The 13,811-nt window shown below is 29.0% G+C and overlaps 2 protein-coding genes across 3 annotated transcripts in view; one reads left to right on the top strand and one right to left on the bottom strand.

Annotated features, from left to right (window-relative positions):
* LOC123290943 (PH and SEC7 domain-containing protein) overlaps positions 1-9,249 on the bottom strand; it is a 256,988-nt gene extending 247,739 nt beyond the window's left edge. For both annotated transcript variants that reach the window (XM_044871329.1, XM_044871328.1), the window contains exon 1: positions 9,083-9,249. In XM_044871329.1, coding sequence (XP_044727264.1) covers positions 9,083-9,217 — 135 coding nt within the window. In that variant the 5' untranslated portion in view covers positions 9,218-9,249. The remainder of the gene's footprint in view (positions 1-9,082) is intronic.
* Positions 9,250-10,145: 896 nt separating this feature from the next.
* On the top strand, positions 10,146-12,651 carry LOC123304086 (CDGSH iron-sulfur domain-containing protein 2 homolog). Its single transcript, XM_044886332.1, has 3 exons — positions 10,146-10,400; positions 10,512-10,717; positions 12,322-12,651. Exons 1-3 carry the CDS (start codon positions 10,304-10,306, stop codon positions 12,406-12,408), a joined length of 390 nt encoding a protein of 129 aa, XP_044742267.1. The 5' UTR covers positions 10,146-10,303; the 3' UTR covers positions 12,409-12,651.
* Positions 12,652-13,811: the final 1,160 nt, after the last annotated feature.

Below are 13,811 nucleotides of genomic sequence, written 5' to 3' on the forward strand. Positions count from 1 at the left end.
TGAAATTTTTTGCATGTTTTGGGGATAGCTGGACACGAATCTGAAATTAACCAACACAGATTTTCTCAAGAAATATAATTTTTCGGCAATAAATCTGGCATTATCAAAGTTTAACAAAAACAATCTTAAATTTATTTGAAATTATACAAAAAAAAAAAAAAAAAAATCGAGCATAAATTTAAAGTCTATAAAATAAAATCAAGTTTCCAGTCTTGAGAATGACGCAAAGATGTGATTAAGAAATTGAAGATTGCAGCTAAAAATGTCTCCTTTCGAAGAACTTGTCATTATCAAATTGAAACACTACTTCCAACAAACAATTCGTTCATTTGAGTACGACCCTTCATTTGAATAGGGCACACACCTTCAACTTCAACAAAATGAATACTGTTGATTTCTTGGCGCAAGGAATTTTTTTGTTGTTAAGAAAAATTTTTTTCGTTTTAATATTCTTGAGCTAAGTAAAACATTTACTCTGTGTACTTAGATACGTGCAAACGTATGTCATATCGTGCATCCCTCAAAGAAAGATAGGTACCTACATAGGTACATTTATACTCAAGTGCAAAGTAATTTGCATTATTCATTTCTTTTGTTTATTTTCAACTACCGTGTTTATCGTTGTTTGTATATCGTTGAGAGAGGTAAAAAATGGTTTTTGGGGCCAAAAAATTCTGAGGAATCAAGTTTCGGTTCATGAACTAATAATGGTTAAAAATAAAATAGCTACTAGATGGGGATATTTAAATATTTAAAGAATGGAAATAATATTTGCGAACATTAAATTGGCAGCTAAAATTGTCAATCGGTCAAAAATGAAGAAATTTTTTTAATTGACCAAAAACAATTTCTTAACCGACTTCAAACAAAAAAGGAGAAGGTTATCAATTCGACTTTTTTTTATGTGGGTTGCCTCGACTGGGTGATCGGATTTTGATGATTCTTTATATTATGTGCTTCCCGTGTGGTCTCATTTCATTTTGGTCTAGTTCTGACAACGGCATCCATTAGAAAACCATAAAAGTCTTAAATTTGCATTAAATATGTACGACAAGAGGACGAATAACTCAATATCACGCCAACCGATTTCGATGATTCTTTTTTTAGTGACAAATTAGTTAGAGTTCTTCAGATTCACTAAAAATCACAAAATAAAAAAAAAAACTTTTAATAAAAAGAAAACCGACTTCAAAAGAAAAACTTTTCCAAAATAAATTAATATGCACTAAAAAGTAAAAAAATAACGATAATATAATGTAGTTAAAATTGTTGTTATTTTTGGAGTCGCTGTCAGCCAAGTTTGTAGCAAACTGTTCTGTCAGAGTTGTTTCCTTGGCTGTCACTGACTCCAAAAACAACAATAATTTTAACTATATTATATTATCGTTATTGTTTTACTTTTTAGTGCACATTAATTTATTTTGGAAAAGTTTTTCTTTTGAAGTGGGTTTTCTTTTTGTTAATAGTTTTTTTTTAATTTTTCGACACGCGAAAAGCTAAATATCAGCCAAATTATTTTTTACTTGTTTCGAAGTTCAAAGTTCTTCATTCTTAGGTTGGTGGAAAAAGATTTAGATCTTAAAAAAATAATAAAGTAAATGTAAATTGCAGCTAAATTCGACAACCGCTTACAGTTGGATGTAGTAGGTAGTTGGTAAATGCATAAGAAAGTCAGCTTCTATACTATATAGGTGGTTCATCTATATAAATATGAACTAATAACAAAGTGTGCATATTTCATTATACCATGTATATGAAATATACCAAAGTATATTAAGTTTAGTCCCAAGTTTGTAACGCTTCAAAATATTGATGTTATGAACAAAATTTTGGTATAAGTGTTCATAAAATCACCTAATTAGTCCATTTTCGGTTGTCTGTCTGTCTGTCCGTTTGTCATCACGATTACTCTAAAACGAAAAGAGATATCAAGCTGAAAATTTTATAGCGTGGTTGTATAGCGCATTTAACATAGGTCAATTAGGTCTAGGGTCCGTAGGACCTATCTTGTAAACCGTTAGAGATACAACTAAAGTTTAAATGTAAAAAATGTTCCTTATTAAAAATTAAACAACTTTTGTTTGAAACATTTTTTCGTAAACATCACTGTTTACCCGTGAAGACGCATATTATGCGCAAATTGTATTATTATATGGGTTTATCAGTTATGCATGTGTGAGATATATGTATGTGTAATGTGACAGAGTAATCAACACTGTCTATACATGGTATTTTAACTATTAACTCAGTCATTGTTTATTTTTACTTGTTTGATATTAAAATTTATTCATAATTTAAATAAATACTATTTATATGTGTTGTAAAACATTAAAAATATACTATTCATATTATAATTTTATTATCATAGAAAATAATATTTAATGCACTTTCAAAATTTAATTATATTCATAATTATTAATATTTATTTAAATAAATATTATTTTTTATCTGAAAATCGTAATGGATTTCGTGTTGCTCAGTTTGAAACACTTATTGAAACAAATGAAAACAAACAATTGATTGAGTTAATTGTTGAAATACCATGTATAGACAGTGTTGATTACGCAATCGTTTGTTTTTTTACGTCATGTAGATATAGAAAGATTGCCACTCTTAGATAGCCGCACGCACATAACTTATAATACCACATAATACATTTTATATAATTTGCGCCTAACTTGCGCTCTCAAGGGTAAACAGCAAGAAATATTTTTTACATTTAAACTTTTGTTCTATCTCTAACGGTTTATCAGATAGGTCCTACGGACCCAAGATGTTAACTTATGTTGCTCATTTACGATCTCGACCTCACTTTTTACATCCTGTTCAGGCTATATAATAATTTCAGCTTGATATATTTTTTCATTTTTGAGTTATCATGTTGACAGACAGACCGACAGTCAGATAGACGGATAGATAACCGAAAATGGACTGATTAGGTGATTTTATTATCACCTATACCAAAATTTTGTTCGTAGCGTTAATATTTTTAAGCAGTACAAACTTGGGACTAAACTTAGAATACCTAGATATATTTCATATATACATGGTATAAAAAACTTGGGACTAAACTTAGTATACCTTGATATATTTCATACATGCATGGTAAGGAAGCAACAACAATTATTCACATTTTCTGAAATACCTGTCTCAAAAAAATTAAGTTTTATAAATGTTCAAAGAGCTATTCCTCATTCATGACAAAATGTAGTATAGCTAAAATACAATTTTGAGATATGAAAGTATTAATTTTTACATAATTATTTTAACTGTGTAAATTTATTTGATTTTTATTACCAAAAAGAAACAACGTTTTGCATGATTACAAAATTGGTCGTTGAAGTTGGCCGTTTCATATTGAAATGAAGTAAAAATACTTTCAGACAATTTGCGAATGATTGGAACAAGTACAGCTAAATATTTGTATTTGCAATATAATGGGATTTAATTTAAAATATGAATTCATTGATATAAAATCACAGAAGTTAAATAAGCTAGATCATTACTTCTTTGAAAGTCATGCATTTTATTGATGGAAAATAAAATTGTACTTAGTTGGAATATATATATAATCATCATGTAAATAAAACAAATATACGAATTAAAAGAAAATTTCTTTGCGTTTACTTTAAGTATAATATTTGGTTACTACGAACACATACCAGGCATGTCTAGCCAATGTGTGGTTGTGTCAACTTCATGAAGATTGTTGTTACCAATTTACAGAGAGTTTTAAATAAATTTATTGATCATTTTTATAATATATAACATATATTTTTACATATATAACAACCATCGGTAGCACGGTTGGTACAACAGTGGACTTAAGAAACTAAAATCAATAGTAATCCATAGGGCGCTGGTTCAAATCCGACTATAAGAAATCAAATAAACCTAATAAACCTACTCATACAGCTGTGTCAATCACATTATTATTTTGTTCTAATATTTATAGAACCAATTAAAAAAGATTGTTTAAAACTATGTTGTTACTTTCATACTAACAACTCATGCGGTTGTGTCAACTACACTGCTCAACCCCGTACGGTAGTTGCATCACGTTCGTGGCCGCAACCACCATATTTACTCTCGTGATGAGATTTAGACGTCATATCGGTTGATATTAAAAATTTTTTTTCAGTGTAGCGATCTAAGTTATATATAAAAAACATCCGTGTATATTTTGTTAATTTATTTATAAATTATTTGTATTTAATTAATGTGAGTAAATAATAAATTTGTTTATATTACTGATATATGTTATACGCAACGCATATACCAAATGTAATTTAATATTTAAGGCCATTTTAATAATTTATAATACCTTTAGCTAGTAGCTAGGCGTTATGAATGTACAGATAAACCTTGTTCATGAATTGCTTCAATAATTATATTACTAATATATCAAACTATTATTGATCTTGTAATCAATGAATGACTATTATTATTACATCAATTTTTTTTTATTTATCAACAAAAAAATTTTACCTCTATACACAAACCACACAAATGATGTAAAAGAGTGTTGTTTTAGGGGTAAAAAATCAATGTTGCTTTCACTTCCTTGTACAAAATGAAAGAAGCGTTATAACTGCAAAAAATTATATGTTGAGTTTTCAACGTACATAACCCTGTTTAGTATCCCTAAATCAATTTTGTCAATTTATAACCACCGAAGGGGTGTTAACAACGTGTAAATTTGGCCAACCTTAAAAAATTCTAGCTTAAAAAATAAATCACTTTTTCGAGATCCGAATTTTTCAAAATTACCTCATAAGCCGTATTGACCAAAACTACAATGGATGGTATTATTAGGTTATATTGACCTAAATCTACAAGACCAATTTTGATTTTTTTTCAATAACTGCATTTTTCGACCTAAAAACTCAATATTACGATTTTCCGGATGGTTGATTTTGGCGCCGGAAATAGCGATTCAAAAGAAAAATCGAGTTGAAGTAACATTGAGACCACTATCTTTCTTAGCATACATATTATTTTTAGAGTCAACATCCTTTTTGAAAAAAAATTATTTAAAAAAAAACTGTAAAAATGGGTATGAGGGTCATATCTGGGCCCCGTGAGTTTTAAATGACTGTATGTACTCTAGCTACACCTTTTGTCTGAACAGTTTTTTCATCTAACCCTTCTGTTCAAAGCTGGACTCAAGAAAACCGAAATTTCCATGTTCAATTCAAATTTCACGCTTAAAACAGATCATATTTCTTTTCCTCAGCTTGGAGAGCAAAATGTCGCTAAAATTCATAATCGGCGCACAAAATAACTCCCCAGAAAAGTATATTCGCTATTTTTTATTGTATGTTTGTCATAACTATGCTAAATTCTATTTTGCTAGAAAGAAATACAAACTAATATTTGATGGCTGTTATCTTGGATTATTCGAAAAATAAATAAGCAAACAAAAATCATCGATATTCCCAATTATTATTACGTTAGTTTCTTTTTATTATTTGATGCAAAAAGTCATTTTTAATAATGGCTATAGTTTTTTTTTTTCAAAACAATACATTTAGTGACTCATTTTCCAATCAACAACAAAACACTCGTAAATAAACTACAATGAATGATTTAATTCCTATATTGATTAATTAATCCAATTTAATAATTAGCTAAATTATTGATAATAATTAATACAAAAAAAAAAATTTATTTATTTTATTATTGTAACATTTTTTAGAGTTTAGATAGTACTAAACTAACTTTAAAAACGCAACAACTGAGTAAGGATGTGCAATAAAGTGTGCGAATCCGACATTTTTTTTAATAACTCAGAAACACAGATATATATATACAGAGTGTCCCAAAAAGTATGAAAACCCTTTAAAATCTCGCAGAGTCAGCGAGAAAAAGCATTGTCCCACTTGCCTTAGAATTTCCTATGAAATAAGATCTTTGACCTTAGAATGACCTTGAAGATCATGGTTAAAGTCATATTTGGATGTAAAATATTTTGCTCTTTCCAAATCCACAATAGAAAATATTTTGAAAAATCGATTTTTGGTTCGATGTAGCCTTAAGGTTATGTTCAAGTTCAAACACAAGGTCACCATTCGATATCCCGTATAAAAATATATCGGATATGGTGGTTATGAAGGGGTTACCATTACAAAAATAAGATCACCTTTGGATTTCCCGTCAAAAAATACGTCGAATATGGTATTTTTCATTTTTTTCCCCTTTGACTCTGCCAGATCTCCAAGAGTTTCCATACTTTTGAGACACCATGTATAATACTGAAATACTAAACTTTGCAATGTTTTTGTTGACTCGCTGTCTTGTCGGTTTGTATATTAACGGCATAAAAAATGGTAGGAATACGGTGATAGCGTTGTAAAATTAAATTGCTTTTACTTCCCGCATATTTTGATATTACGTACATTCTTTATTTGTCTTATTAATATATATATTTCTTTATTTGACATAAATCAAAATAAATTACACAAATTGCACAAATTATTAGATCAAAAAGGACTATGTTGACTGAAAATTAAACAAAAAATAAGAATAATCTTAATTATTTCAACCATAAAAAATAAAAATAAAAACATAATAAAATTAAAAAAAAATTTAATAAAAATTTATAAAAACATGGACGGTTTCAATGCATGTAAGCGTTTCTTTTATTTAAGATAAACCTTAGAAAGGCGACCACCGGCTTAATTTTTTCAGGCTCAGAAACGTTTAGTATATCTTTTCTTTTCCTTCTACCCCCGGACAGTCTTCTATCAAATGCTTCACACTCTCAGCTGCATTACACAAAACGCAAACTCTTACTCCATTATCTTTCACGCTATTCCATCTAAAACCATACATTCGAAAACTAGCAATCACATATCTTTCATTTCTCTCACATATACTTAAATATTTGGCACCTTGAACGTAGTGGTCTAGCATAGCAAACATGCTCAGACTCTCTTTGCTCCTGATATCTTGTCTTATTAAATAAAGCTTTACAGAAGTATTACAATAAAAGTAAAGAATAATTCGTTTTTCCTGAGGCACGCACGCACGTTGACCGGCTTAGTTTAACACGTATTATATTAAATGCGGCTTCCATGTGCTTTTAAATACTTTATTTTGGTAAATTGATTTTAATCTCTAGTATTTGGACGATTCAATTTTTTTATCCTTGAGTGTATTTTTAACGGTATTTTTTTAATTATAAATATTTTGAATTGAAAAAAGTATTAAAAATCTTATCAAAAAGTGTGTAAGTAAGTGTTAACAAAGCCAGCTTGTGCTCAACTCTAAATATATGCATGAAATAATAATTACAAGATAGTTTTAATTGATATCAATACTGAACAAAAAATGCAATCTAAATACAAAGTTTAATAAAAATATTTTTTGTTTAAGTAATTAATTTTATTTTGATCCAAGAGCTGGGCAAAGATTCAAATATTTAGATTCAGCCTAAAATTGAAAGATTTTACGAAATATGATTCTGATTTTAGGAGAACGAAGCGAAGTAAAGATTTCTAATAATGATTTATTATGCTTTATTTAAAACACTCCTCTTCTAGATCGAATCTTGGTCATCTTCAATATTACCACACTTGCGGCGTTTCTGAAGTGCAACTTTTGATATCTATCCCCTTTTCTTTGACAATTGTACAAAGTTTAAAATTATATGCCTAGCAAAAATTACATTTAGATATTATTCTGGTTATACTTCAAGTGTTGATTTGGTTATGTTCGCCTTACTGGTCGATATCCTTAGTATTAGGTTTATATAGATCACTGTCAGGAGTAGCAGATGCAATTTCCTCCCCGCACCGCCAAATAGCTTTTCCTAGTTAAGTCAGAAAAAAATATACAAATTATTTTTTTTGGTTTTTCCCATGCGTTAAAGATATTTTCAATGAAATTTATACAAATATGATAAATGTTTTCAAAAATGTACAAAAAATAAATAACAAATTATTTTTATTAGGATAAAAATCATTTGCCAGGAGAAATTGTACCCACAGTACAGGTTTTTTTGGTATAAATTAGTAGTTAGGCGACAGATTCTATGCCCTAACTGAGACTAAATTTTCTAAATAAGGAACCTAGCTTTCCCGTAGTCTTAATATTCGTATCATTTACGAATTACTCAAGCCATAAAGATAAAATTAAAAATATCGTAATTCATGTAGAAAGCATTTTTAGAAGTGGTACGAGTATGGGGGGTTCAAAAATTTTAAATGTGAGCATAATACTTAGCGTAAATAATGCTTGAATCTAATGCTTCTTTAAAATACTTTAAGGTATCGAGATCAATTCTTAAAATGAACCCCATCTAAGTGATAACGATTCGCGTACTTTCAGAGACACTAGAATAAATGGGCAAATTTTTTGACAATCCTAATCCTAACATAATGAGAGATTTTAATAGAACTTCAGACTTTTCCATACTTTAGGTTGATCTATTATAAGATGAAAAAATAATTTTAGTTTACAGTGCAGAAGAAAATTTCTGTGTGTACTGGTCAATTCTGCTATAAATATCAGCAAATGTCAAGGTCAATGGGGAAACGATAAAAACGATATGGGGAAAGTAAATAAAACCAAAGTTTAAAACTTCACTGTAAGGCATATTAATTTTAATTTTTATAAAACAAAAAAACACATTTTTAATCACAATTTTTACATATTTTAACTTATTTTCACTGGTTGTTAAAATAATGATTTTGTCACATATTAACACAAAAATCTTATGTCACATAAATAAAAACAAATCAATGTTAAAACAATTGAAAATCATTTTAAAAAACACAAAAGAAATTATCATAAATTAACTGAAACCTAAAAAAAAACACATTCACTGAAGTATTTAGTGCATTAAGTCGCGCCCATTGGATACTTGCTAATAAAAAAAAGGCCGAATATTACACAAAACCAATAAACAATCAAAAAATACAAACTTTATTGACAGTTTCAAATATTGACATATGAAAAAAAATTTGCACAGGTGTAAATAAAAAAATTTCACACGCTATACCAATTTGAATGACGGATAGACGCCGGAGAAATCAAAACAAGCATGTTTTTATCAAAGAAAACGTTAATTATCACTTACCTCACCACTTTCAGCTGCAGGCGAGTTTTCCACAATATCATATATGATTGGAGGTAATCCAGCTGTGCCCAAAAGTGAAAAACCAAAACCCGTATTTTCACTGCGATTTAAAACTACCATAACTTCCTCCGCCATATTCGCAGACTAGCTTCATTGACGTTACATGTGTTTAAAACAACATATGCATTGGTTTGATATGTTCACCGATAGATAGCTGCACTCACACATATTTTTTAGTAGTCAATAAAAGTGGATTATATGGAGCCATAGGCGTGCACTAAATTATTTATTTATTAATTATTTCTATAATATTTCACAGTGAAATAACGTTCCCATAAGAATTCAAGTAATAAACTTGATTATATTTTTTCTTTAAGTAAATTTAATACCCTCACCGGACTAAAAATTTTACTTTATATTATCCTTTAAGCTAAATAATAATGAAGAATGTAAAATTCGTACGAGCTTTAAGAAAATGGTTATTAAGTATTCTATTTAAGATTTAGTTTGCATATTTCAATCATTTCAAACCCCGTTAGCTGAGATATAATAACGAAAGTTTTTTTTAGAAAATCTCGTATAACGGGTAACTGTACCTTAGAAGATGGTACATTACTTTCCCCATTATTTCCATTTACGGTACACTTTTTATTCGACATTGAATTGTCAAGCAGTAATTTGGTAATTTAAAATTCTCGTAAGCACTTTAATCTTTGCGTCTTAAAGGAAATTATCATTGATATGATCAGCTGCTTAATAATCCTTTCGAAGAAGAGGCACACATGAAAACGATTCAATCAACTGCATGTTAAATTCTCCACTTTTTCATCTAACATAAGAAATTCGGCCTCTTTATTAATATTACTACTATATTAATTAATATGAGAACTATGAGTTAGTAATTATTTTTACATTTGTTTTAAATATTTTATTGAAATGCAAGGTTTATATCAAATAAACATTTTGTTTACTAAATAAAACTTTTTAAAAAACTCTCCAGCACTGGAATGGCGCTTACACACACAAATTACATGTTTAAAAAGATCACTACTAAACCGTCTTAGTTCGTCAAAATAACTTACATAACGTAAAACTTGAATTCATCGTGTGTGTTGTGAATTCAAGTTTTTATGGATTATCAATAAAGTACAATTTTAGCATCAAATTAAAGCATTTACTAATATTCATAAGTTATAATTACGCTTAAAAAACAATATAAAAATGCAACCAGTTGCTCATTTAGTAAAAGTATCCTTACCAAACTACCTGTCAAGTCTTCCTATTCCGGATTCAATTGGAGGATGGTTCCGATTAGGAAGTAAGATGCTTTCAAAACACATTACTACTTGTTGAAAATTTAATTTTAATCTTATATTCATGATTTGAAAAAAAATTGTAAAACAAAATTTGTTTGTTTTTTTGTTTTTAGTTCGTGATTGGTTAGCTTTGATTCCGCCAACTGCAGTTACGGTCGGTGCTGGATATGTAGTATATAAAGCATTTTGTCCTAATGCTAGACCTAAAATCTGTGTTAATTATAAGGTAAAAAAGAATATTGCCAAAGTGGTAGATACTGTTGAAGTAGAAGATATCGCCGATAAAGCTGTATTTTGTCGCTGTTGGAAATCACAAAACGTAAATATAATTTGGAATTGAAATATATCGTTGTTCTCAGTGGGTTTTATTTTTTGTGGTTTGTTATTTTAATAGAATGGCTTCTTAATTTATATTTAAACGTTTTTTTAACGATTTTAGTTAAATAGCCATAATTGTAGGAATGAATAATAATTTTATTTTTCAATTTTGTGTGAATGAAACTTTTTATTTATTTTTTTTTTAATTATCATCTGTAACATGAAAATTTTTAAAATATTTTAAGGTGTTGGAATTTTAATAATTGAAATGGGTTGACCCACGTTCCTCTAGTCGCTTTTGAAAACGACTAGATATCAATTATTATTATTTATTTTATTTTTTTTTTTAAAGGTTATTACAAAGTTATCATGTTTGAGAAAGGAAAATTCCAAAAATTAAGTAATCATTTAAATTCAAAATTGTCAGGTAAAATACCAAATTATAGCATTTTTTACGTAGATTACGAATCCGTTGCCACAACTGGAGAAAGATTAACAATTTTTTTTAATCATCGAAAATTACAAAATTTTTATTGTCAATAAAAGTTATTTTTCGTACCTAACAATGAATAAATGGATTAAGTTAATTAAAATAGATTGTTAGAGTTCGTTCACACTAAAGTGGCACGAACAAGAAAGAATGTAGATATAAGTGCACATACAGTCTATGTCATTTAAAATGCTCGAATTAAAACATTCTAAGTGTTACTATTATAACATAACATATGATGAGTACGCTTAGAATGTTTTAACTGTTGCATGTTTTATGGAATCAAGTATACATGTACATCATACACTCTCTCTTGCTCGGTGCCACTTAGGTTTGAACGAACTCTTATTACCTTATTTAATATTAAATATGCTTAAAATGTACAAAAAATGATGTTAATCGTGAAAAAAGAATATTAAAAATTTGAGGTTATTATCCATTATTAAAGCACCTTCAATATACACCATGAGTGCGTCCATTCTCTGATCTATGGGTTGGCCTTGCCTCTAATTGGGTCGAATTAGCACGGGTCTGGGTGTTATTAGCCCTTAAGTTCATCCTGTGATCCACGAATTTATTAATGCAAAAACACTAGGAAAATAGGGTACTTCCGTTAATTAAAGAAAAACTTTAATTTTTCACCAGCTGCATTGGATTCGTAATCTACATTAAAAATGCTTTAATTTGTTATTTTTAAATGCTATTCCATTTAATCTTTTCACTATCATACATTTTATCTCTTCACTATTCTGCTCCTCTCCTCCGGGCAGACTGACTAGTGACGCCCCTAGAATCATCAGTTAGAAGAAATATCAGTCCCCATTCCATGTATGGCAGATATAAGCGAGTAACTGTTAAAAGTGTAGTTTTATTAAAATACCATCAGTGTGTCAGACCATTAACTCATCTAAATTCCTAATACCCAATCAAATTTATTAATTTATACGTCTTCAAATATCTCAAAAATGAAAGATAAATGGTGTATTTTTGAGGCTTGAGCTAATCTTATCTATAGTTTGTTTATTTTATACTGAGATCAACTAAATTTTGAATACAAGCATTTTATTTAAGTTAAATCAGTTAGATAATTAATACACTTTTGTACTATTTTTCAGTGGCCGTACTGTGATGGAGCACATGGCGCACACAATAAAGAAACCGGTGACAATGTTGGCCCAATTGTCGTGACACATAAAAAATAAATACCACACAATGTATATTTTAAATAGATACAATTTATAATTATTATTATTATTATGCGGGTCATTTTCAAGTTCTTTTTTGGGCATAGTGCAGGTACAGGGTCCATCGTCTAAGTTATACAAAAATCTATTAAATGTTAGTAAATGAAATAAATTGAAAAAACATCTCTCTATATATACTTGAAAAATCTGAATTTAATGTATTCAGAATCAAAATATAAATATAAATTTGCTGTAAATGTTTGTTGTGTATTTATTTATTTCTATAAATTATAGAAACATATCACGATTTTAATGATTACATTTGTCACTCGAGCTAAAAGTGACTCCATAATTAAACAAAACCAAAGGGATAATACGAGCATAATCGCTATTTTATTTATTCTGCTTATTTATTAATGCGAGAGATTAGTTGTTCTTATTGATTCTGGGTTAAAGCAAATGTATAACTAACATTGTTAATGCAGTTACTCATTGTTAATTTCCGTATTTTTATAAATTATTAAAATTAATTTTTACGATATTATTTCGCGATTAAAGTTCGCTATAGGTGTCACTACTACCTATCTCAATCTAGAGTTGTTCAAGGGAGAGTTAAAACAATGCCACCTTTTTAGCCAAAGTGGTTTGATATTTATGATAATATAAAAGCTACAGGCAATCGTAATTTGTGATCAGTTGGTCAGTCACACTCTATCAATGTCTCTAAAATCTTTCAGCGGTGACCACCACGAGGCGCCACACTTTTTATATTTAAATGCAGTACCTCCACCAAATATTGGCCCTAAATAAGGGGGGACGCGCGTAGGGCAGACGATCAGATTAGTAAAAACGAAATTGCGATAGGTGAATTAACTCGAGCGCGTCGGATGAAGATATGGTGGATTAATTACATGCTAAAAATGTACATTCCCATAATTTGATATTTAAGCTAGACGCAAAGAAATGGGAGGCTTGCAAAGTTGCTTTACCCGTAGTAACTCGAACGTGATAAAAAAAAATTCAGCTTATTGAAATTTACATTTTTTTATAATTTACATTTTTATGTAATTAACCCACCATATTTTAATCTGACGCTCTCGAGTGAATTCACCTATCGCAATTTCGTTTTTACTAATCTGATCGTCTGCTCTAAGCGCACCCACCCTTATTTAGGACTAATAATTGAGGTACCAAGGAAGGTCCAAGAAACTCCCCATATCTTAATCTGACACGCTCGAGTTACTACACAAATCTCTTCTTGGGCTTCCCTACTATAATAACAATTTTTTCCTTTGAGGGGAAATAGATAATCGATATCTAAGCTTCAAAATATGTAGAGAAATCTTGACACTTAAATTATTTTCCGTGTGTAATTTTGTTCATGAATAAAATATACTTCTTTTTTTTTATGATAAATATTA

Source organism: Chrysoperla carnea, chromosome 1 (assembly GCF_905475395.1).
Source record: "Chrysoperla carnea chromosome 1, inChrCarn1.1, whole genome shotgun sequence".
Classification (NCBI taxonomy): Eukaryota; Metazoa; Arthropoda; class Insecta; order Neuroptera; family Chrysopidae; genus Chrysoperla; species Chrysoperla carnea.

Excerpts from the sequence above, each read along its gene's own strand:
- LOC123304086 (XM_044886332.1), top strand. The coding sequence starts at position 10,304 with ATGCAACCAGTTGCTCATTTAGTAAAAGTATCCTTACCAAACTACCTG. Across the intron at positions 10,401-10,511 it reads AGGATGGTTCCGATTAGGAA|TTCGTGATTGGTTAGCTTTG; the intron begins GTAAGATGCTTT and ends TTTTGTTTTTAG. Across the intron at positions 10,718-12,321 it reads GCTGTTGGAAATCACAAAAC|TGGCCGTACTGTGATGGAGC; the intron begins GTAAATATAATT and ends ACTATTTTTCAG.